This window comes from Odocoileus virginianus, chromosome 29, assembly GCF_023699985.2.
Source record: "Odocoileus virginianus isolate 20LAN1187 ecotype Illinois chromosome 29, Ovbor_1.2, whole genome shotgun sequence".
In the NCBI taxonomy this organism is placed as follows: domain Eukaryota; kingdom Metazoa; phylum Chordata; class Mammalia; order Artiodactyla; family Cervidae; genus Odocoileus; species Odocoileus virginianus.
In genome coordinates, this window is record NC_069702.1 from 21,299,544 (window position 1) to 21,322,148 (window position 22,605).

The 22,605-nt window shown below is 50.1% G+C and overlaps 1 protein-coding gene across 5 annotated transcripts; it reads right to left on the reverse strand.

Moving 5' to 3' along the window:
- Positions 1-1,764: 1,764 nt before the first annotated feature.
- PRDM8 (PR/SET domain 8) lies at positions 1,765-21,756 on the reverse strand. 5 transcript variants are annotated; one of them, XM_070458248.1, is made up of 6 exons: positions 21,668-21,756; positions 9,518-9,771; positions 8,404-8,540; positions 5,896-6,119; positions 4,548-4,779; positions 1,765-4,143 (listed from the first exon to the last, which is right to left on the reverse strand). In XM_070458248.1, exons 4-6 carry the CDS (start codon positions 6,112-6,114, stop codon positions 2,540-2,542), a joined length of 2,055 nt encoding a protein of 684 aa, XP_070314349.1. In that variant the 5' UTR covers positions 6,115-6,119; positions 8,404-8,540; positions 9,518-9,771; positions 21,668-21,756; the 3' UTR covers positions 1,765-2,539. The 5 variants fall into 5 exon arrangements, with proteins under 5 accessions (XP_070314349.1, XP_070314351.1, XP_070314350.1 ...); XM_070458250.1 differs by lacking the exon at positions 21,668-21,756 and adding an exon at positions 21,497-21,576; XM_070458249.1 differs by lacking the exon at positions 21,668-21,756 and adding an exon at positions 21,357-21,478.
- Positions 21,757-22,605: the final 849 nt, after the last annotated feature.

The window sequence follows — 22,605 nt, forward strand, 5'->3', positions numbered from 1 at the left end:
TTTGTTTGTTATCGGGTTTTTGTTTTTAAAGTTAGGCCCCAGGCAACCTTGATTGGTTGACTTGGTGGTTGGTTGGCTGGTTTTTAAGAAACTTTTGCTCTAGGGATCCACTAGTGTTCTAGGGATGGATAGTTTGGTCAGCCTCTTAAGCGTTGTGATTTAAGGATCTTGGAGGCCCACATTCTATTTGTTCCCAAATATCTTTCTGATTTCTTGCCTTCCAAACCAATCTTGCTTTTTTCTCTAGAAAGTCTTCTTTAGATTTAATCGGAGCCTGATTAGCCCATTAGAAAAAACAACTCCCCAGTGCTAGAAGTACTTTAAAGATAGCAGAACCTGTCTCAGTCATTGCACAGATAAGAAAAGCAAAATGCAAGTAAATTAATGATACCAACAATAATGATGCAAGTTATACTAATCATGCAGAGCAGAAACAGAACAGGAATTTTGGACTGTTCTTCTCATCACATCTTACTGGGGATTAGTGTTTCAGATCATCAGACTGTTGCTTAGGAAAACTGAGAGCAGGTCTCAAAGAAAGGTAGCACAAAAAGTACTTGGGTAATCTTAAGAAGTCAACCTGTTTTTTCACCAATCTCAGTGGTCACACTATGGATCCATCTCTGCCCTACCCTTGGTTTCTGTTTACCTAATTATAACTTGTTATGTAGTCCCCTTAAGATAATGAAGTCTTTAAAATCCTTCTAGGGAAGGCCACTGAAGGCCTGCAATAAGATCTTATACAAGTCTCACATTTCAGAACTTTTCACAGATACTCTCCTTCTGACAGAGGGGAGGGTTGGCAAGATGTGCAAGAATTAAAAATGGGAAGGAACACCTCATTTGATGCATAAACCAGTGTAGTATTGGTTACCAGAGCACCTGTAGAATGACTTCTCTGAAGATGCCCATGGATTAAGTGCATACTACCCTGAGACCTAAAGGACCACTTGGTTTTGATCTACTGCTTTCTACATACCACACACATTTACATAAGTACACTATTGAAGAACTATCATCAGTATATGAAGAGTACAGAGGGACTTTTCATAAGAGGAAGGGCAGGGAGAAGAAATTTATTAGGTCTGCATTGTAATGCTTCAGGGCTAGTTTTTTCCAGAGGCCATGCAGCTGTTCAGAACTTTAGAGGGCCCTGCAATACATAGACTACCATGGTCATTTCACCTTAGTTTCTGGAGAAACTCTCCCGAGGGTCTCTTAATGATTAATGACAGAAAACCACAGGGTTCTTAGAGCACAAGATACCCTTCCATGCAAGCATCGCTAGTAAGAACCAAAAGTGGTCTTTTCACCCATTGTCCCTAATCCAGGTCTGAAAATCATTTGTCTTTGGCCACTTGTGAAGATACTACTTATCCTGCTGCTGAAAAGAACGTCGACATCCCAGACACTGGTTAGCTTCATGGCAGGCATCTTAGTTTAAATTACTTGTGCTTTGATCAAGAAGTGCAACCCTTTCCAGATAAAGATTTCCCAAGTAATAATCACCTTGTCTTCTCACTTTTAGGCTCAAAATTGGCTTAGAGTAAATAATACAAGTGGGGCAGGGTTTATCATTCCTCTGTTTTGTAGTTTCTTCTTTTCAGGGGCTCAATGAAAATATATGGTATCTACTCAAAGTGTAATCCCATGGACAGAGGAACCATAGGGTTGCAAAGAGTCAGACAATACTAAGCATCTGAGCACGCACTCAAAAGTGTAGCCTTTAGCTACAAAAAACATTTTAAAACACTTTCCCAATAATTGCTTTGAGGAAAATAGTCATTTATTGTCAAAGCATCCAACATACCCGGATAATCTATAAAGTTTAATAAATCTTTCCAGGGATAAAAGAAACACTTAACTATTCAGACTCCATTTCACTGGCACAAAATTACACTTTGTATTAAAAGGAAATACATATTTACATAATGATGACATTCTTCATTGAAGTCCATAATCATTTCATGATACATGCACTTCCCCCTGGAAACTTAAACTGAATGGTTACCTCCTTTTTATTTGTTTTGCTTATTTTTGTAAGAACACAAACTGTAATCAAGAAATGCAGGAAGCATCTCACCCTCCTCCTTTACTTTATATCTAAAATAAATTTTGCCCTTACATATAATTATTACATCTAAACCGTATGTGCTTAATAATTTAAGTAGAAACGTATGACAAATGCATCAATATGTTGCAATATATGACATTTAAAAAAATGTACCTTTGTTTTTGGGAAAGTGAAAATGCGTGCATTCAAAAGAAAACCCTTCAAACAACCCACCCGATCAAAAATCCACCATCCTGTCTCGTGTGTGTGTGTGTGTGTGTGTGTGTGTGTGTGTGGTGTAGGTCACAGGTAAACATCTGGATGTAAAGGTTGGGGGAGACCACGTGTGTGTGCCTGTGTGTGTGCGAGTGTCTCTGGGTGTGATGTTTCCGGTCACAAGGAGGTGGTGGATGTCCTCGCGTGTTTGTTCCTGCAGGTGGTTCGACTGTGCGTGCGCGCGCGCAGAAGGCGGGGGTCCTTTCTGTGTCAATTATGCGAGGTCATGTGCCTGGAGAGGTGGTGGCGCTCCCTGAAGGACTCGTTGCAAATGGGGCACTTGAGTTTCTCCTCCCGCCGCCGCTTCACCAAGGGCTCCATGGCGTACTCCTTTTTGTGATGCGACCTCATGTGGTACACTAGGTCGGAGGTCATGCGGAAGGAGGCATTGCACTTGGCGCACCAGTTCTGCGCCGGCAGACACAGCGAGGTGAACGAGGGCGGCAGCAGCGTGAGCGCCGACGGCAGCTGCAACTGCAGGGGCCCCGCGGCCGCCGCTGCTGCGGCCGCCGCGGCGGCGGAGCTCTTGGGCCAGAAGGCGGTGGCATAGAGGAACGGGCTCTGCTTGGGCAGCCCGCCCGCGCCGCCGCCGTTCGGCAGGGCCCCGCAACCTCCGTTCAGCTCCGCCGCTCCCTGGAGCTTCACGGCCAGCGGGTCGGAGGCGGCGGGGTACAGTCTGGTGGGGCCCACCCCATCGCCGGGGTGGCACGGCTCGAGAGCGCCCAGCTTCTGGCCCAGCACCAGCGGGGACAGCTGCGAGAAGGAGCGCGCCGGCTGCGAGAAGGCGCTCTTGCGCTCGTCCGCCGCTGCGCCCTGGCCGCCGCCCGCCCCACCCGCACCGCCCCCAGCGCCCGCACCGCCCCCCGCGCCGCCGCCGCCCGCGCCACCCAGCTGCGGCACCGAGGTGAAGGCGCTGCCCCGCGCCGGGCTGCCGCCCTCCAGCCGGCCGGGCAGCGCGCCTCCGGGCCGCGGGGCCAGCAGCTTCTCGGTGCCGGCCGGGGACGCGGCCACGGGCGTGGAGGAGGAGCCGCCGCCGCCGCCCGCGTCCTGCTCCTCGGCGACCGCGCCCCCGCCGTCGGCGGCCGCCTCCTCCGGCCCCCCGGCCGCCCGGGGCGCCTTCTTCACCTCCACGAAGGCGCTGCGCTTCGCCTCTCCCGTCTCTGGGCTGGGCGGCGCGAAGAGGCGGCCGTTCTCCTCCAGGCTGAAGTAGCTGCCCGAGTTGCGGTACTGCTGCGGCGTGCACACCAGGTCCTCCTTGGAGGCGGGCAGGGCCCGCTCGGCGAAACGGCCCCGGCCCCCCACCAGCCCCGCACCGCCGCCCTCGGCCGCCTCCTCCGGGAACTTCCTCTTCCCTTTGCCCACGCCTGCGGCGTTGCCGTCGGGACTCAGCTCCGCCTCCTGGTGGCTGCTGCCGCCGCCGAGGCTCCGCACCGGGGAGCAGCTGCTGGCGCCCCCGGAGTTCTCCAGCTCCCGCGCCAGGTTGTGAAAGTCCGTGGACGGCTTCGCGCCGCTGCCGCCACCAGCCGTCGGCGGATTACCGCTCTCGGGGGAGGGCGCTGGGTAGTGGTGGACCGGGCCGGCTTTGCAGAACTTGGGGCCGGGACCCAAGGGTGCCTCCTGCGACTGCTGCTGGTCCTTGCCACCGCCGCCGCCCCCGTGATCCTTGGTGCCCACGCCGCCGCCTTGCTCCTCTCTGGGGCTCAGATCAGCGCCGTGAAGTCTCTTGGGGCAGCGGAAGCGCAGATGCGCTACATAGGGGAACTCAAACTGGAAACGTTGGCTGCACTCCAGGCACGTGTAAGGGGATGACCCTGCTTAGTGAGCAAACAGCACACACACACACACACACACACACACACACACACACACACACACACGATTACTCAGCACCGTCTCTAGGCCAGTTTGCCATCACCCCCTCCACAAATCCACTTTCACCTCTCAGGGTCTGAGTGCCTGAAAACAAGAACATCGGACAAGACCCGGTCTAACTTTCCCTCCAGATTTGAGGAGAGTGCAGGAATTAAGCCAAGCATGTCCCGATTCATCCTCACCTAGCTATCCCAGCTTTGCCCCAGATTATATCTCAGGAGCTCTCAACAAGGTACCCCAAGGGAGGGAAGGCGCGCCCAGGCGCCAGAGTGACCCCGCCGGCCCCCACCCTCCGCCCCTCCGCTAGCTAAGGGCCGGGACACAGGTCTTGATTGAGCCAACCTACCATTCATTTTGCTGTGGGATCTAGAGGGGCAGAGCAAGAGTAACTCGGTCAGTTCTTTCCCGTACCAAACTAGTAACTCCTCATCTTTGGCAATCCTGCGGAGAGAGCGGTAAAACAGCTGTCCGTTTTTTATATAGGCTTCAAGGTTCTGCTCTTCTTTATCTCTGGCTGATTGCACCAGACGCAGCCACATGAGACCTTCCGAGGAACCATTCGCCGCTGAGGTGTCTACCTACAGTTTAGAGAAGAGAAAGAATGCAAGAAGGAAGGGGATGAGGGAGGGAGACTCTTGTGAGGGAATGAAGCCAAAGGAGCCAGGGCCATTTCCGCTGTTATTATTTCTCTAAGAATCTGAAATCAAGTTTCCAAAAACCTGACTCAACTTAACACCCATCCTCATGTTTGCTGCCAGCAGGCAAAATAACATACCTGGCAAGCTGCATTAATTATACAGATTATTTAAGTCGCAGGCTTGTGTGTGTATGTTTTAGCCAAAGGGGCAGTGGGGTCTTAGTTGCCAAACCAGGGGTCAAACCTGTGCCCCTGTTTTGGAAGGGCAGAGCCTTAACCACTGGACCACCAGGAGAGTCCTGTCTTTTTACATATTGGATGAATACCAAATTAGCAATTTTTAAAAACAATTCAAATTAGTGCTAAGCTCTTGAGAACTGATTTCTAAATTATCCCACATTGCAAAAGTATGTGGAATTTTGTCTGTTTTAGAAGTGAAAAGCACACTTAGATTTTAAAAATTATTTTGTGACTTTTGCTCATCTTCTTTATTTTGACTTAAACTAATGGTTCTTTGTAAAGAAAGAATAGGAAGTGACAGGACTTTTCACACTCAAACATATGGCTGGAATGATGTTTTATTGTCAAAACACCAACACTTTTATTTAAATACAAACTCTAGACACTAGCTAGCTTAACCAGAAAGAGTAATATCCCAGGGGACAGGAGGCCTCTGGGATTGGAAGGCGAATGCACCTAATATTTACAAAAAAGTACTTATAGGAAGTACTTAACCTACAAATAGCCTCAATCCTAGTGAAATTTCCCACAGAGTTAAGGAAGTGGTGTTCATCTCCAGGAAAGCCCAGAATCCAGGCATTGATTTAGACATATCTGGCATTCAAAATCTAATTTTGTCACTTATTTCCCAAAATCAGCTGACAATACTCTGGAGTTTAATTTTCCTTTTCTAATTTCTGGTGTGTAAAATAGAATTGCATGTATCACTGCATTTTCTACATGTAGAACCTATCTCAGGTTGTTATTAGAATGATTCTTAGTCTGTTTTTAAGAGGATATTACCCTCATATCCTACAGAACATCAACCAAGACTTACCCGGAAGATGTAAGGGACCGTTCTCTTGTCTGTGGACTTGAGAGCTATGAAAGCTATGCTGTCGTACAAGGAAGTGTGGCTCAGGACGCAGGGACCGAATATAGCATTCTCAGGGATGTCGCAGGTGGTGTAAACGCTGGTAAAAATATCTGTCAGACACTGCTGGACAGCCTTGGCATCTCCCTCCCAGATGCCTCGCTGGATGCCCGAATCCTCCATCACCACTGGAGACAGATACATAGGACAATTGAAGCGAATTTACCTTCCTCCTTTTGCCTCTCTGAACCCAGGCAGAATGTTCCAACTACTAGACAGATTTTTCTTGAATTTGCTTGGTTTTTGCATCGATCTTATTTCAGAAATAAAGCCGATGGCAGATTAAATCTGGCATATGACAAAGATGCCAAAGAAGAGTACTTTCTTTTCCTTTAAAAATGTAAAGAGAATTGTGATGGGGGAGCTCAGAGTGGACTGACTGCTAGAAAGAAAGACAAACGGCGCTAGGAAAGAGGAGATGTTTTTTGACTTACCTGGGGGGAGGATGAGACAGGATGGGGGGGGAGGGGGAGAAAAGTGGAGAACAAAAGGATTTTTTTTTCGCTAGCTTATAGACTTTCTAGACTGAAAGAAACTTCTAACCTTTGGGGAAAAGCTTCTCTCTTTTACTCTTGTGTATTGAGTTGGGTGTCCGGGAGCTGGTTTTATCTTATTTTATTTTTCTTCCAAAGAGGGGAGCAGCACTAGTGAGCAGGCAGAGACGGCGGAGCATGGCGAATGGATTTCAAGTGGGGTGTCAGGGCCACTGATTCCGTGTCAGCTAACCTTTCTCTGCAGCCGACAAGAGGGGACGTGTGTCTGCTCATTACCATAATCCAACACTGTCCCTCCGAGGCTTTAATTAAAAGCAGCAAGCAGAGGTAATTATTTTCTTCTCGACATGCTTATTTATGGATGAGGGTGAATCCCAGTTACCTTGTTATACAAGGCGGTGGGTAGAGTCGCATGTGCCTCATGAAGTGAGCAGGTACAGAGCAGGACTGAAGTGTCCCCTGTCTGAAATACTGCGTGTGTAATGACTGGTGAATGTTCGCTCCCCCAGATCGGACCTTGTCTGGGCAAGAGGGGGCAGCCCCGCTTGAGTAGACCTCAGTAGGCTCTCCAGCTGTTTAATCTGCAGCAATTCAGAAAGTAATGCCCCGGCGGTGGGCTCTCTTATTATTAAGCTGTCATAAAGACACATTTTCCTTCCTTTGCCACTGGACAAACCCCCCCCCCCCACTACAAGACTTATCATCAAAAAACAAACAAAACATATTGAAATTTTAAGGCAGCTTTGAACTGACTGCATTGTTCACTTTTGCTGCCTGATTAGAAGATTCCTCCAAGTTGATTTTTCCCCAATAACATTGCCATAGGCAGATATTTAAGTACATTTTGTACAGTAAGTAGCAGGAAAGGGAAACCCAATTCTTTTCCTAAGAACCTGTTCTTTCTGGAACAATATTGGTAAAGTCCATTTTTATCTTAATGTCTATTAATCAATTAATCTTGCAAATGTCATTAGAAGGTAGTGCTTTCCCCCTCCCTTTTACAGCTAACAGCAGGAAACTTTGGCCAGTCTCTTTTCCATTCATTCTGCTATCTCCTCCAAATAGCAAGTATGGGCTGTATCTGCCAGACAGGAATCAGAGAAAATATCCATAAAGTAGAAACTCCCTTTATTATTCTACAGCATTTACCTCTGGGCATTTTACCCCACCCAAGGTAGCCTATCTGATCTCCAACTGCACATTTAAATTCATTAAAAAAAAAATCTCAGCATCTCTCAGAACCTCCTTTTCAACGGAATTCTATTCTCTCCTTTTCAATTTCCTCAATTCAGCGTTTTATGCCCCAATTTTTCTCTTCCTTTTAGAAGTCTCTTTCACACAAACGGCTCATTGTGCCGAGAGGTCGCCCCGTCACTTCGGGCAACAGCAGGGACGCAGTCATTAAAATGCAGTCCTACCTAACAATACGGTGAAAAGCTCCTCGCTACGCCGCGCTAATAGGGGTTCGCGTCGCCGCGGCGGCCGCCACGAGCCTCGCGCCGCTCACAATAAGCGCTGGGCGAGAGCCTGGGCTCTGCCGCCCGCGCGCGGTCGCCTTCGCCGCCCAACCTTTCGCAGCTCTGCATCCTCCGCTAGGCCCGGGTTCCCAGCCGCCCAGAGCATCCTCCCGGAGCCGGCCCGGCTCGCCGAAAGCCGTCGCTGCCGCCGGCCGCTCGCCCTCCCCCGTAGGCAGGCATTGTCTGGCGGCCGCGCGCCCCAGTCGCTGGCTTCTTCTTGGGCAAAGTGCTTTCCACCCGCCCCTCCCTTTGTATAACCCCGTCGGCAGCAGCGAGCCCCTCCACAATTATTTCCTCCCCCTCTTCTGGATAATGAGAAGACGGACAGAATTCTCCACTCTCCCCACCAAACCTGTCGTCCTCCCCCCGCCCACCCCACCCCCATCGAGGCAGAGACTTACCAGGAATAAGGTCAGGATCAAATCGCCCCAATGAGGCCACCTGGAACCGGGAGTTGCGGACGAGTGTTGCTTTTGCCTAGCGTATCAGTGTATTTCCATGTCGAGAGGTGCTGGTGTTGCTGTCAAGGAGGGTCTGCCTAAAGGGAGGAGAGGTGGAGAGACGCGGAGGAACCAGGGAGAGTAGGGAGAGGAGAGAGGAGAGAGAGTTGTACAGATGGGCCCGATGCAGTGACTGACTGGCACGCAGACACACACTTTTTGTTTGCTGCACATAATCTGCCCAATGACGCGTGACAGCCCACGTCCCCTCCCTTTAACTCTTTGCTGGGCTGGGCGCTCCCTCCGGCGGCGCCGCCTGCCTGGAAGCGGTCTCGCCGGCCTGCCCGCGCCCCGCGCAGCCCCTGAGCGCTTTCTCCGTGTGGCAACGCCTCTCGGAGCTCGGCCCGGCTCACACCTCCGAAAGCCTGGGCTCTCTGGGACTGGTTGGGGGCGGGGATCAGCTTGGGGGTCGGAAAGGGAAGTACCAAAAAGACCTGGAGAGGGCCTTTCCCCGTTCCTCTTGGCACCTGGAGAACCCTTGGCAGACGGCTGTCCACTCAGCGCGCGCAAGGACCCCGCGCGCATTTCCCCCGAGTCTGAGTTCTCTGGAGGGGAAAGGGGGGTTGTGGATTAGCCCCTCCAGCCGCAGCTGATACGCGCGGCTAGTTGCCTGGGGGGTGGTGGTGACAAACGCTCGCCAGCGCTCTCCAGGAGCGCTCACACTACCAAGCCCTTAGGAGCAAGACTCAAAAAGGATGCGCTTTGGTGAGAACTTGGCTCGGTCCTTCCTTGAACACGGAGATAGGTAAGGGAGATGGAGTAGAGACGCCGCCAGACCTCCGAAGGGAATTTACAGGGGTCTTTTGCCCCAGTACACAAGTACCGGGCGGGAGAAGGGGTGAGGAGGAGATGGGTGGGAAAGAAAACCCAGATTGTGGGACACAATCTCTTCCTGCGCTTCCGCCCTCAGCCTGGCGCGTTCCGCCTAGTCTCCACGCGGGTCCCCTGCCGGGTGAGGCCGGTATTCTAAGACCCCCGAAGGTGGGGAAGGTGAGTCAAAAGTGAAAATTATTACCGAGATGGGCTCCGGAGAGCTTTTCACGTCCAGCAGGTGGTGGAAGAGTGGATGGAGAGGCCGAGGCCGTCTCGGGAGCCTCGTTTGTGCGCTAAGCCACTTAGAGGCGCTGGCTTGCTCCTTTAGTGCAGCAGCTGATGCTAATGACTGGAGGTCTTTAACGGCCTGAAAGTGGAGTCCTTCTGCAGGATTCCGCCACACATTTTCGCTGGGGGATCTCAGGGTTCTTTTTCGACATTCAACTCTCTCTGCTCCTAAGGGAAGAAAGACCTTTTGAGTGGTATAGACAGTCCTTCTCCTTCAGCCCCAGCCACACCACCACTACATTGAAGAGGGCAATCCATTAGCTTTAGGATAAATCGGACGAGTAGCTGATTAAAGTGGCCAGGACTTGAGGAGACAGCCTAGTTTGTATCCTGTGTTCAAACAAGGTAAGTAGATTGGGGGTTGGCGAAGAGCAGCTTAAAAGGAAAAGGTGTGTGCTTTGAGGCTCTGAGACCTCCCTCCGGAACCCAGTGAAGCAGTCAGGCACGGATCATCTTTACCCCGGGTCCCAAAGTGCTAGGAGGCCTGGAGAGAATTCTGCAGAGGAGAAATTAAAAAACAGTGCGAGGAATTTCCCACTGGGTTTTCCTGTCACCCCCGCTCCTCCCCTCTCTTTTCATCCAGCCCTGGCCAGCCGCAGCGCTCCCCCCTCTCCCCCTCCCCGCCCCCCACACATAAATTCAGAATCCTTCTGATCAGACAGGGCCCATTGCCTAAGCTGGGACTTGGAGAAAGAAAGGTTGCAAAATCTCCATATACTAGGAAGTAAAGGGAGAATTCGCCCTTAATTTTCAGGTTAGTTATCAACTTTTCAAAGAAATCTCAAACTGCAGTTGCCTTCCATCTGAACATATCTTTTCTCTTATACTTATCCACACTTTAAAATAGTTTGGCTAAGGGCAACTCATGTAATGACCAAGGCTTAATGCTGAGAGTTTTCATATGTGTCTATATAAAAATCTGTAAAGTTATTTAGTCACCATTTGTCTTATAACTGGATGCTCCATTCATTACTCCCCTCATCTCATTCACACACACACACACACACACACACACACACACACACACACACAAAAGCATCCCTCATCATTTGTTTAAAGAAAGGGTGATGGGATTAGAAATGTCAAAAGAATTATCTCAAACATCTGAAAAATAACTTGCAGTGTTGAAGAATTCACTTCAGTGAATTCAGAGAAAGAAGAAGGTGTAAACAACAGCAAATTAAGATAAAGAAGTAACCATTAGAGGGTTGTGGTCCCTAAGAAACTACAGCAAGTGTGTGTGTTGGGGGGGGGGTGGCAAGGGATGGGGAATGGGGGTGGGGGAGTGCAGTGTTTTCAAACTTAATTCCTAAACTGTAGAACCAAACACTCTAAGGGCCTTCTTTTACTGTTTTGTTTGTTTTTTAAGAGAATAGGAAGTTTGCTTTTCCCAGGAAAAGTCATCCATCCATGCAAACCACTTTTTAAAAATCTTCTTACATATTGTGAGTATAAAAGGATCTACCCCAGAATATAAGCATTCTGGAAAACCTTAGAATCTAAATGGCAGAAGGCATTTTTCTTTTCCCTGGCCTTTCCTTTCTTAAATATAAAGGGCACTTGGTCTATGTCTTCTTTGAGGTACTGAAACCTAGACTCTAATCTGTATAAAATAATAAATGTTTTTGGCACTGAAATTGGGGGTGAGGGAGCTTGGCTTTCCAAATGTCAAGCTAGAAAATAACTAAGATTCTATACATCAAAGAGGAGAGAGATGTATTGAGAATCAGCCATCTGATTCTCTCAGTTTCACTTATCTTGCCCCATAATTAGACTTCCCCTACTAATTTTAGATAAAAGTCTCCAAATTAAAAAATAATTCCTACATTTTATGAATCCAACCAACTCTTTGTCTTATGTATTAAATAAATCACACAACAACAACAACAAACCCCACAAATATAGGTAAGAGTAAGTTTGAAATTCCTACTTTGAGGGTTTTCTAGCATTTTAAGTAAAACATATTTTGCTAGGTAGTATAAGTGACCTAAGTGAAAACTGTTAATTGGAGGTAAAGAAAACCTACAACTTACTTTCTCTAGAAATCTATGGGCTAAAGTGGGGCATAAACCACTTTGAAATCATCCTGAATTATTACTTACTGGAATTCACTGATACTAAATGAAGGGTTGAGGCATTTATTCAGCCTCAAACAGTACTATAAAAATATATCTCGGTCAATACTTTTTATCTAATTCACATGGAACATGGGTTTATGCATATATTTAGAGCTCTCTTCCTTGGGATTTTATTTCCAGTTAAATGATTAGAGGGATGACGATGAAGAGTGAGGGTATTTTTGCCTTGCCCCACTTTAACAAGGCTTCTTGGAGTTACGGCAGAAAATACATGTGTAGACAACTGCAGCGTTGTTTTGGAAGAGAAGGCTGGAGAGAGGTTGATGAATGATTCCTGAGGTGGTGCCTTTTCTGACCTAAGTGAGAGGGTGGAGAAAGGGTATGAAAGGAAATCTGATACTTGAGAGTGTTACAATGGAAATGTCCCAGGGTAGAGAAAGAGGGCCTCAAATATCTCAACTTGTATGATAGGAGGCAGGTAAAGTCTCCAAGAATAACTCACTCAGAAGGATTATTACTTTATAACAATGAAACACAATATTTTTCTTTCTCTCTCCCTTTCCAGGTCCTGGCTCATACCCCTCCAATCATATCTCCAAAGCACTATACCAGTAAAGACTTAGTTTGAAATATATAGGTATATAATATTATATATTTTCACACTGGGAGACAAGATGATGCCAAAGAAGCAGATAGATGGTGGAGACTTTTTCCTAAGCTTATTAGTTTCCTACAGGGAGGTATCTGGGAGGAGCTATGGGGACACTGGGTGAGACAGATTATGGAACTTCATGGAGGGGTACTGCACTGCCCTAGCCTTACCAAGGAGGATGAAGAACTTTCTAAGGGATAAGTTAGAGGCAAGAGGCAATTGGCTGAACTGGATAAAGGTTTACAGGAATGGGGAGGGGGCACTTTGCTTTATATAGATATTCATGGCAAAATCAGTCTGGGTCTGTTCCTCACCAAGGGTTATAGCAGATTCAATAGGTTATAAATGAATTAATGTTTCCTAGGCTCATTCTAGGACAGCCAGAGACTCAAAGGATGGATAATTTTGTAGCCTGTGAGGAGGGACTCCAGGCTTCCAATTGCAGGGATCATTACTCCTCACTCACATTTTTCTCTCTTAGGCTCTTCCTCTTCTTCTTAATCCTGTTGCTACAACTGCAATCATCATTATAGCTATAAAACCTTCTCTCTGAGGGATCTCAAGTTCCACTTGCCCTTCCTTCTGTTGGAGTTCAGCTTTGAGCTGGATAGCCTTTGTGCAATTCAGTTTCTCTCCTGGATCTAAGTTGTAGTCAGCTGGTTTAAAGGACTTCTGAAAATGACTTCCAGCAGAGCAAGGAAACTGTGGTGATACTGAAGGCATCTATAGTGGTTACTATAGACCTGAAATGAACGCCTCATGCTCACCTGTGTGAATGTAACCTGTGAACCAGATCTACTATCCAGTATCCTGGCCCCCTGCATTCTCCCAGATTTTATACTCCTCCAAGGTGAATCTCTAGAGATCTGGCAAGGAATATTCTATCTAATCCTCAGGTTACAAAGTCCTCCCCAGAATCATACATACAGTCCTTGAATATATCTTAGTAGGTGCAGTAGGGTTGTTGCTTACTTGCTAAGTAGTGTCAGACTCTTTTGTGACTCCATGGACTGTAGCCACTCACCAGATTCCTCTGTCCATGGGATTTTCCAGGCAAGAATACTGGAGTGGGTGGCCATTTCCTTCTTAAAGGTGGAGTAGGGTAGGAGAAAGCAAATGTAGACAGGGCCATAGTCAGCCCCTCCTTAACCTCTGGGTCAGGGTTTCCAGATAGACAAGGGACCAAGGGGTGTCCAGCAGTCTCAGATTGGCGGGAGCATCAGATTTTGAGAAGACTGACTCTAGGCCTTAGAAATGCCACCAAGTTGAGAAGCTCTACATCACATTTCTTTACACAGCCAAGACAAAGGAATTATCCCAATACTCAGCACCTGACTTCTACCTCTTTTCCCCTTTATTTAGGCTTCCCAGGTGGTGCAGTTGGTAAAGAATCCACTTTACCAATGCAGAAGCCTCAAGAGACAAGACTCCAGTTTGACCCCAGGTTAAAAGAGATGCTTACTGAAAAAGTGGGTTCATACTAGGCAGATTTGACTCCCTGGCACCTGATCACAGCTAACCTTTGAAGAGCATATAGCATTCCTCTCCTGGGAAGGGGGTCTTGTCAGAATGCATGCACACTCAGGACTTTCTAGCTAGGAATCTGTCCATGGCATACTTTCCTGAAGCTCGAGGAGACACTTGATTTTCTCTAACAAAAAGGGAGGCAAAAAAGAAAAAGAATGAAAAGGATAGGAGCAATAGATATCCATCACTCACCACAACAGTGACGACTTACATTACTTTGTTAGAGCCTTGGAAATAGTTTAATTTTTTCACAAACTGTGTCCTCATACACAAACTGCTTCCCTGGTCATCTTGCAAATTGGATTGTTTGAGTGAAAATTATCTTTCATGATTTCAATTCAAATGAGTTGCATGTATTTCATAATTTAATCTGGGGGTATTAATCTAGCAGCGCAGGGGGAATGTCTCTGAAAATAGTATAAGGAAGGCCTAGAGCTTTTTCATCAGCACTAAAAAACGATCAGTGTAGGTCACGAACAATAATAGTACTATCATCACTACTATAAGCAATATTGTATATACATTACAAAATGGCAAAAATGATAGGCAGGGGGACTGACACTTGTTCTCTTGTACTAATACTTTCTTACTGAAAAGCCAACTTCCACATTGATTTGCTAGTCTTCTGGTGATGTCATATAAAGGTAACCAAGATATAATTCATAATGTCCTCTAAAGTTTTAAAGAAAACCCATACTTTAAAAATAAATAATATCCAGAATTGTGGGAAAAAATTCACAAATTCTTAAGAAGAATAAATACACTGAATTTAAAGACCTGAGTGTTGAGTTTCCTGAAGGCCTAGAATCCAATTATGTCTGAACAATATACCTGATCAGACATGGTCGTGTGTGTGTGTGTGTGTGTGTGTGTGTGTGCGTGCAGGGGAAAGGAGAGGTTTTTCTTGGCTGCATGTCTGCAAAGTAGTCACTTCTTGTTACATGTTTTCATGTAAGATGGTTTTGAGAATATATGTGACATCATATAAGAAAGCAATTGCTCCCAGAGAAGCAAAACAAGAGTTCTGAAGAATATGTTTTATATATACCTAGTGTATGTGATCAGGTGCCTCACAGTGTTATCTACATCCTAGAGTCAGTTTACCTGAGGCACTAGGAAGTTAACTTTTCCAAGGAGCTTCTGAACTTCTGAAAATGTCCTGGGGAAAGTCAGTGTTTTGAGAGTGCAGCCGGTTCCATTTCTCATCTGGGAGACTGAATGAGTTTTTCTATCCCTAAAGCCACTCACAGCTGAGTTAGGCCCAACATTTGGGCCTCAAGGCAAGGCAGGGAAATGTTTGCTAGCCTAAGACAATTCTTTATATCTGGATTCTCCTCAGCAGCCTGCAAGTCTCAGCAAAGGGCCATAGAGTTAAGAGTGCAGAGAAAGCCAAATAACAGAGATGAACTTGGTGGGCTAAGGAGGCTTCCTCACGATGGACCCAAAGACAGCATTACCCGGACAGTACCACAGAGGGCAGACAACACTCCCATTACATTTGGAGTGACACTGGGCAGAACCAGACAAGCTTTTGGTGCAGCGTTACTCTTTCAGAAGCAGTGCTAGCAAGCCCGGCCACATTGAGCAGGAAGAAGCCACGCAGCGCTCCCAGTGCGGGGACAGACCTGCCCTGGCCTAAGGAGGGGGAAAGTGCAGTTAAGCCCCCTCCCCTCCAAGTTTTCCATGTTCTCCAGTCTCCTACCGCAAGCCTGGAATTAGCGCCAACTCTGGCCTCCTGCTACGCGGCTAGTTTCCCTGTGGAAAGGTTTCTGGAGCACTGGGTACCGCAGCTCCCCCTCACCACGCCTCCCTGGTTGGTCCTCACACGGCGCCCCCATCCCCTTTTCCCAGGGCCTGCGGTCTGTGTTCAGATCTTTCACTAGCTGAGCTGCCCGTGACCGCTCCCAGCCTTGGATTTTCTCCTCGGGCGAAATAAGGCTGGCCAGAGCTGCCTCCGGGGTCGCGGCGACGACTCAGTGAGGAAACGAGGGCGAGCGCGCTCTGGAAAGCCAGTTGCTGAGCAGATGGTAAGGGATTACTTCCAAGAGCCGGAGTTAGTTTCATTTCAGCCTTGGCCGTCCCAGAGAGGTCTCAGTGCCTTCATAAAGGAACGTTCTTCTCAGACGTCTAGAGAACTGACCCGAGAAGGACCACCACCAACTCAGGTTTAGGCCACGACTCCATCAGAGCAACTATCTACCTCTGTTGGAATCCTGGCCCCTGACGCGTGGCAGGTAATTTAACCCGTCTGTGCTTCAGGCCTTCTGTGAATCAAGAGTAATAAAGACAGCTCTTTTTATGAAGTTACTGTGAGGGCTGAGTTGATATTTAGCAAGCGCAGAGAACAATGCCTGCTGCTGCTGCTGCTAAGTTGCTTCAGTCGTGTCCGACTCTGCGCAACCCCATAGACGGCACCTCACCAGGCTCCCCCGTCCCTGGGATTCTCCAGGCAAGAATACTGGAGTAGGTTGCCATTTCCTCCTCCAATGCATGAAAGTGAAAAGTGAAAGTGAAGTCGCTCAGTCGTGTCCGACTCCCCATGGACTGCAGCCCACCAGGCTCCTCCGTCCATGGGATTTTCCAGGCAAGAGTACTGGAGTGGGGTGCCATTGCCTTCTCTGGAACAATGCCTAACACACATTAAATACCTATTTCAGTGCTGGCTCCTCTTACTGATAGTAACACTGCCTTGGCTTCCCTTTCAGAAAATTTAAGAATTGTACTATGCCTCCGCTTTCAAAGCCACTCAGTGAAGGCTGAGGATTTCTCGATGTTTCTAACAGGAAGGACGTCCTGTAGGATAAAGTAAGAAGGTATGAGGGCTGTGTCCAGGTGTTTAGGGATCCGCAAGGGCCCAAACACAGACTTTACGGTAGAACGAGCGGTTTTTCGGCCGGGATCCTGGGAGATTGGGCTTTTATCCCTCATCCCGGCCGTGAGTCTTTTCCTCAGACCTGGCAGCGGCACACGTTGGAAACGCGGGCAAGTCCGGGCAGCGCGACCCGTGGGGTGATGAGCCTGGGAACGCAGGGCTGACCGCCTCAAGTGTCCTGGCCAGAATGCCAGAGCCGGGGGGCAGAGGAACCTGAGGCCCCGGCCGCCGGCCCCGACCGGGACTCAGGGTCTGGGAGCCACGCGGCCCTTTCTCTTCCTCAAAGGGCTGAGGCGCAACCGCGGGGCTCAGGAGCAGGTGGCCCTGAGACCGGGTGGACATTCCTGGACCGCCCCTACACACGCCACCGTTCCTAGCAGCCAGACAGGACTACAGCCGGGCCTCAGCCACGTGGTGGCACCCTGGCCCCGCCCCCGACGTCCACACGCGGTCTGCGCGGGGCCTTGTGGGCCGCACGGCGCCCCCTAGTTCCAGGCCAGGGCTTGGGGCAAAGCCTCCTTGCCTGGATCCCTGCTGCTTTTGGGCCTCTGCAGTGGAAGTGCCTTTACCCCAGGCCTACAGTCTCATGAACCCTCCTGCCTGCGCAGGGACAGGTAACAGAGGTCAGTGTGGGCCCTTTCTTCTGAAGGGTCCTGGAACCACTGGACCAAAATTTGGGATCCTAAACACTTAGATTTGAACCCCGGGTCTGCAGTCTACTAGCTGTGTGTCTTTGAGCACACACTTAACCTCTCTGAAGTCTGATTTCCTCATCTGGAAAATAGCAGAAACACCGTTGGTATCTTAGAGTCACTATGAATATTGTAAAAGCAAGCTGGGTTCAGAACCCAGCTGGCCCAGTTGCTTGGGTTAGCTTCTCTGTTCTCCTGTTTGCTGTGAAGGAAGGGGATCTGTGAACTAGGGTTGATAATCCTTAACTCAAAGGGTTGTAAGAATTAAAGGTGATAAGCCTGTTGGGGGCATTTAGTCTAGCACATGGTAAGAGCCTAAACAGTTAATTAGTTAAAGCATCTCAGTGTCTGCCACTTTGAAATGCTGGGTAAATAGAGTTTTTTAATCTTAGTTCTCCTAATCTTTTTATCCTCTTCAGAGAGAAACAATGTAAAGGTGCATGAGGCCAGGCTGGGTGGTAGTTCACACAACCGGGAAGAGGCAGCTTGTGGCAGTAAATTAGGTGACACTTCTGAAAGCTACATGCCTTTCCTTCTGGCTCTTCCTCTTCAGTTTCTAGGGACAAGGTAAAAGAATAGGAAAGGCAGGGAAAAGGAACTTAGAACATGGAAGATGCTCAACAAATGTGTCTTGAGTAGAGAATGGCATTTCAAATATTGAGACAAAGGGTCTGTCTGGAATGGAATAGGAGACCCAGAATTGGGGTTGGCTTCCATCTCTCTGCACCTGGCTGCCAGTAGGGATGCTAAGAGCATTTCTGTGTGACATTCTGTTTTTGGCTTCTGGGAGGGGAAGATACAGGGGTGAATTATCTTGGGGATGAATGAGGCCTTTAATGGAGGGATGGGATCTATAAATTCCCCAAAGCTTGAAAATTCAATTTAGAGTCCAGGACCTTACATCCATAGGCATCCCTTAGTCATCTTTAAGGCTCAGACCCTTTCAGAGGAGGAAAGCACACTGTATCACCATATGCTTCATCACTTGCCTCATTCTCTCAATACCAGGGTCCTCTGATTTTTCAGATGGGATCACTGATATGCTTTTTTGTTCTCCATAGATAGTAGGATAATGGAGGATGATGCTGTACCAGGAACAAACAGTCCATCGGGGGAAACATGGCCCCAAACAGCATTCAAGACCCATACCCTTCTGTTTATTCTTAAGGGCAGAGAATACTGATGCAGGAACAGCTATCTAAGGTATTTCATAAACTTCTGGCTCTTCCTCTGCTCTCTTCTAAAACCTTGACTAAAAAGCGTTGGAATAGAAAGGAGAATAAAATGAAATAAAACCATTTCCTCAGTGTTTCATCCCCCAACCTCCCTCCAATTCCAGGGCAAAGGCAACAACTGGTGAGAAGGAGCTGCAACTTAGAAAAGATTTATTTTTCCTGGCCATAAATCTCATCCCCTTGTTCCTCTGCCCAACGAAGCATGCTAAAGTCCTTTTCCATAAAGTATTCAGTATTAGAGCCACAAAGCTCCCCCAATCAGTAGCCATCTGCTTCTACCATAACTGCTGCTCGAAGCAGGGAGAGCAGCCGCAGAGAAAGGGCACCAGTGTTAGGCTGCCGGACAAATGAGGAGACTGAATAGCTTTGGTTTGCCTTGTGTATCTGTATCTATAGAGACAGGAGAAGAAAGGCCGCATTATATTGATACAACAATTGTAAAACAAAACACGGAAGAGGCATCTAAAGGGCAATATCGCATGCATCAGGGGTCTCCAGATAAAAGGGGCACTAACAGATTTATAGAAACCTTTAATTGGTTTTCAATTGAAAGCTAAAGAGGCTGGGGCGAAGCTGTGAAGAGTGGCAAAGTGCCCCCGTTCAGCTGTCTGGGAGGCGTGATCGATTTCGCGGAGGGCGAAAAGAAGGATCCGGAACCCGCCCGGCGCCTGGGAGAGGGCAGGGAACAGTTCCGCGTGAGGAGCTTTGCTCTGGGGCCAGGGAGTGACTGATTTGATCTTAATAACAGAATTTCTCAATCGTTCGCTTTTCCTTCCCTTCCTTCTTCCCTTCCTCCCATCCTCTCTCAGACCAGTAGGCAAATGGAGAGGGAAGGAAAGGATGCAAGAGTAAATCTAAGTTTCCATCTCCGGAAGACAGAGACCCTAATCTGAAACACCAAATTCTGCCGCTAGAAAGGAGGCGTCTTTGGAAGAAACAGGAGTCCCGCCCTCACCCCATCCCAGTCTTCTCCTCTCTCCTTCTTTAGACCCAAACAGGAAAAGCTAAGCATCACTGGAGACTGTGCACTCACTACGGGGCAGTCTTTGCTCGCGCCCACTTGCAGGTTTCTGAGCGGGTCTCTCCCTTCGGCGGGCGCCGCGCGCCTTCGCTTAACCCCTTCCTTTCCGGCCGGCGCCCTCGGCCCCCCGCCCCCCACCGCCTCCGCCGACGGTGCCCACCCACACAGCAGTCCCAGACGTCCGGCCGTCGGCTCCTGAGGCTAATTTATTGGCCCGACCCTCCATTATCTTTTTCGATTTCCTAATTAATCAAAGATAAAAAGCAATGGTGCAAATTACGATTATGAGGGAACTGGAAGACGGTTTTGAATAAAACGGGAGACGGGAAACGTGATTGATTGAACGACAGGAGGGTGGAGAGGGAAATCTCAAGTGTGAGGAACAGGCCTCAGGGGCTGAAACCTTGACCCCCTCCGTCTAGCGAGCTGACCCCCTCTGCCTGCCCTAGCGCCGTCGCCACGGGTCAGCCCCAAAGGAGGTCAGTTGTGTCGGAAGGTTTCGGAGGAAAGAGAACTGGATTTCCTCTCAGGCTCCAACCTCCCCTAGGTTGGAGCCTGCCGCCTAGCTCACTCGACCTTCCCCACCCCGGCCCACTCCGCAACTGCCCCTACAGGAATTTCAGGGCTCCTGGCCGGCGATCGCACTCTACGGCAGGAGCACCTCCGGACTGACATGCACCCCCATTATTGCGATGCTATGTCGCGTCGCCAGTCTCTCACAGTTTTCCGTCTGTCTTTGGGTATTCCTCTGGCGAAGCGAGGCCAACTCTTCGTGAAATTGCAGGAAAACAAGTCTAGTAGGTCAGAGATTGCATTTGCTCGTGTAAGGGATTAATAGAGTCCCTGTCTGATGCTGCCTTGCAGAATTACGTTCGGGATTAAAAGACAGACACGGAGCGGGCACCCATTTTGCATTTTCTGGTGGTTGTGATTAATATTTCCGAGGGGATTTGTACTGGGAGCTTACGGGACGCACTCTCGGCGGTCTAATGCCAGACGGCCGCGCGCAGGGCCCGGCAGGGGGCCTGTGGGCACGCGCGCCAGCCCTGGGGGGATTAGAGGGGACGCCAGGCACCGAGACCTTTTAGCGCCTTCCCCCCTCCACCCTGATCCCAGCACAATTTCTACCGAAGACCGCAGGGAGGACTGCCCGGGGAGGCGGACTTTAAAGTCTTATCGGGCTCTCTTATACGGGAAAATGCCCTCGAAGGGTCCTGACTCTAGGGTGGGAGAAAAGGGCTCGGTGCCAGGCCGCTGAACTTCACACATCCGCCCAGTAAAGAGAATTCCGAAGTCTGTGTTCAGGGGAAGCGCTGCTCCCAAACGCATCACTCCCCTCCCCAAGTGACTCAACGGACCCAGGTCAGGAAGAGGGTGATCTCAACCCTTTCGAACCGCCATTCTCAGAGCTGCTTTGGGGGGCCCACCAGGATGCACCTGCGGAGGGGAGCTAGCGCCTAGGCACTAAATACATCCCCCTTCCCATCGCCCCAGGAGGGGAACAAACCCGCGGGTGAAGGGACCGGGAAAGAAGAAAGATGCAGGATGCGCAGGAAGGGAGAAGGAAGAGAACCTGGCAAGCGAGGGGGGGGAGGGGGAAAGAGAGGCAAATAGGAAGCGATAGAGAAGAGCGGAGAAAAGTGAGGAAGCGGGTGGTCGCAGTTGGTGGGCATTACCGCTCTCCGGCAGAAGGGGGCACCTCTCGGGCCGGGACAGCCTTCGACAGGGTCGGGGCGGGACGTCCGGGCGGAGCCCGCCCTCGGGCAGGGGCTCCAGGGTGCTGGGCGCCCCCTCCTGGCGGCTGCGCGGCGCTCACCTCGGCGGTCCCGCGGATGCTGGGGTCCCGCGCCGGCTCGGCCCGAGGCGCCGGGCACCCGGAGGTGCTGCGGGGGAGGGAAGTCGGGAGAACGAGGCGGTGTGGGGGTGCCGGGCGGCGGGCAGGCCCCCTCCCCCCCACCTCCCGAGCCCTCCCCAGCGCGCTCCTCACCTGGGGCCTGCGGGGCTCCTTCCCCGCGGGCACGGCTCCGGCGCGCCCCTCGGCGGCCCGGCTCCTACCCCAAGCCGAGCCGGCGGAGGAGCCCGCCCTCCTCGCCGAGCAGTCGCGGTCTCCGCCGCCGCAGCAGCTGGGAGGGAGGGAGCGACCGGCGGCTGCTGCCGGGCGGCGTCTGGGGGCCGCGAGCCGAGCGCGAGGAGCCGCCATCTGGAGCCTCGGCTGCGGGCGGGGGTGCGGGTGCCAGGGAAGGGGCCGGGTGACTGGGCCCGGGGCGCGCGAGAGGCCGGGGTCCGAGCGGCGTGGGAGCGGAGGCCTGGGGGTGTGATGGGAAATGTGCGGGAGGGGGTCTGGCCCCTGGGGAGGGGGAGCAGAGGCCTGCCCCCTTTCGGGCCCCCCCCGAACCCCGGGGCAGTCCCGACCCGGAGGTCTAGCGAAAGATCGAGGCACCCGCGTGGCAGTCCCTCCCCCTCGCGGGGTGGAGAGCTGAGGCGGGGGGGGGGGGGGGGGGCGTGTGGGTACCAAAACTCTCCTACGCGCTCACACACCCGCTGCCCATCAGAAGTGGTTTTCTCATTTCCCTTTCCTCCCACCTTGTCCATCCCACTCCAGGAAACAGTCCCCTCCACACGGCGTGGATTTTTGGACACCTCCACATCACTCCAGAGAACTTTTTCAGCCAGAACGTGGGACAGACAGTGACAGGATACCATCCTTGGGGATAAACGCCATCTAGTTTCCGGTGGACGGTGGAAAAAGAAGGGGGTGGCGGTGTGGGGGAGCGCATTCTTGCACTTTTAGCGTAGCGTGGAGGGGGGCGGGGGATAGGGAATGTCATTTCTTCTCTCTCTCTCTCTCTTTTTTTGTATTTCAGCTTCAATATTTTTATATCTGGAACTTAAAAAAAAATCTTCTGTCCTAAGTTTGGATGGGGG

What these genes read in the sequence shown, in the direction of transcription:
- PRDM8 (XM_070458248.1), bottom strand. Translation starts at nt 6,114, where the DNA reads ATGGAGGATTCGGGCATCCAGCGAGGCATCTGGGAGGGAGATGCCAAG. An exon ending in CGGTCCCTTACATCTTCCGG is followed by an intron (nt 4,780 to 5,895) that starts GTAAGTCTTGGT and finishes TCTAAACTGTAG; the next exon opens with GTAGACACCTCAGCGGCGAA. An exon ending in ATCCCACAGCAAAATGAATG is followed by an intron (nt 4,144 to 4,547) that starts GTAGGTTGGCTC and finishes TTGCTCACTAAG; the next exon opens with CAGGGTCATCCCCTTACACG.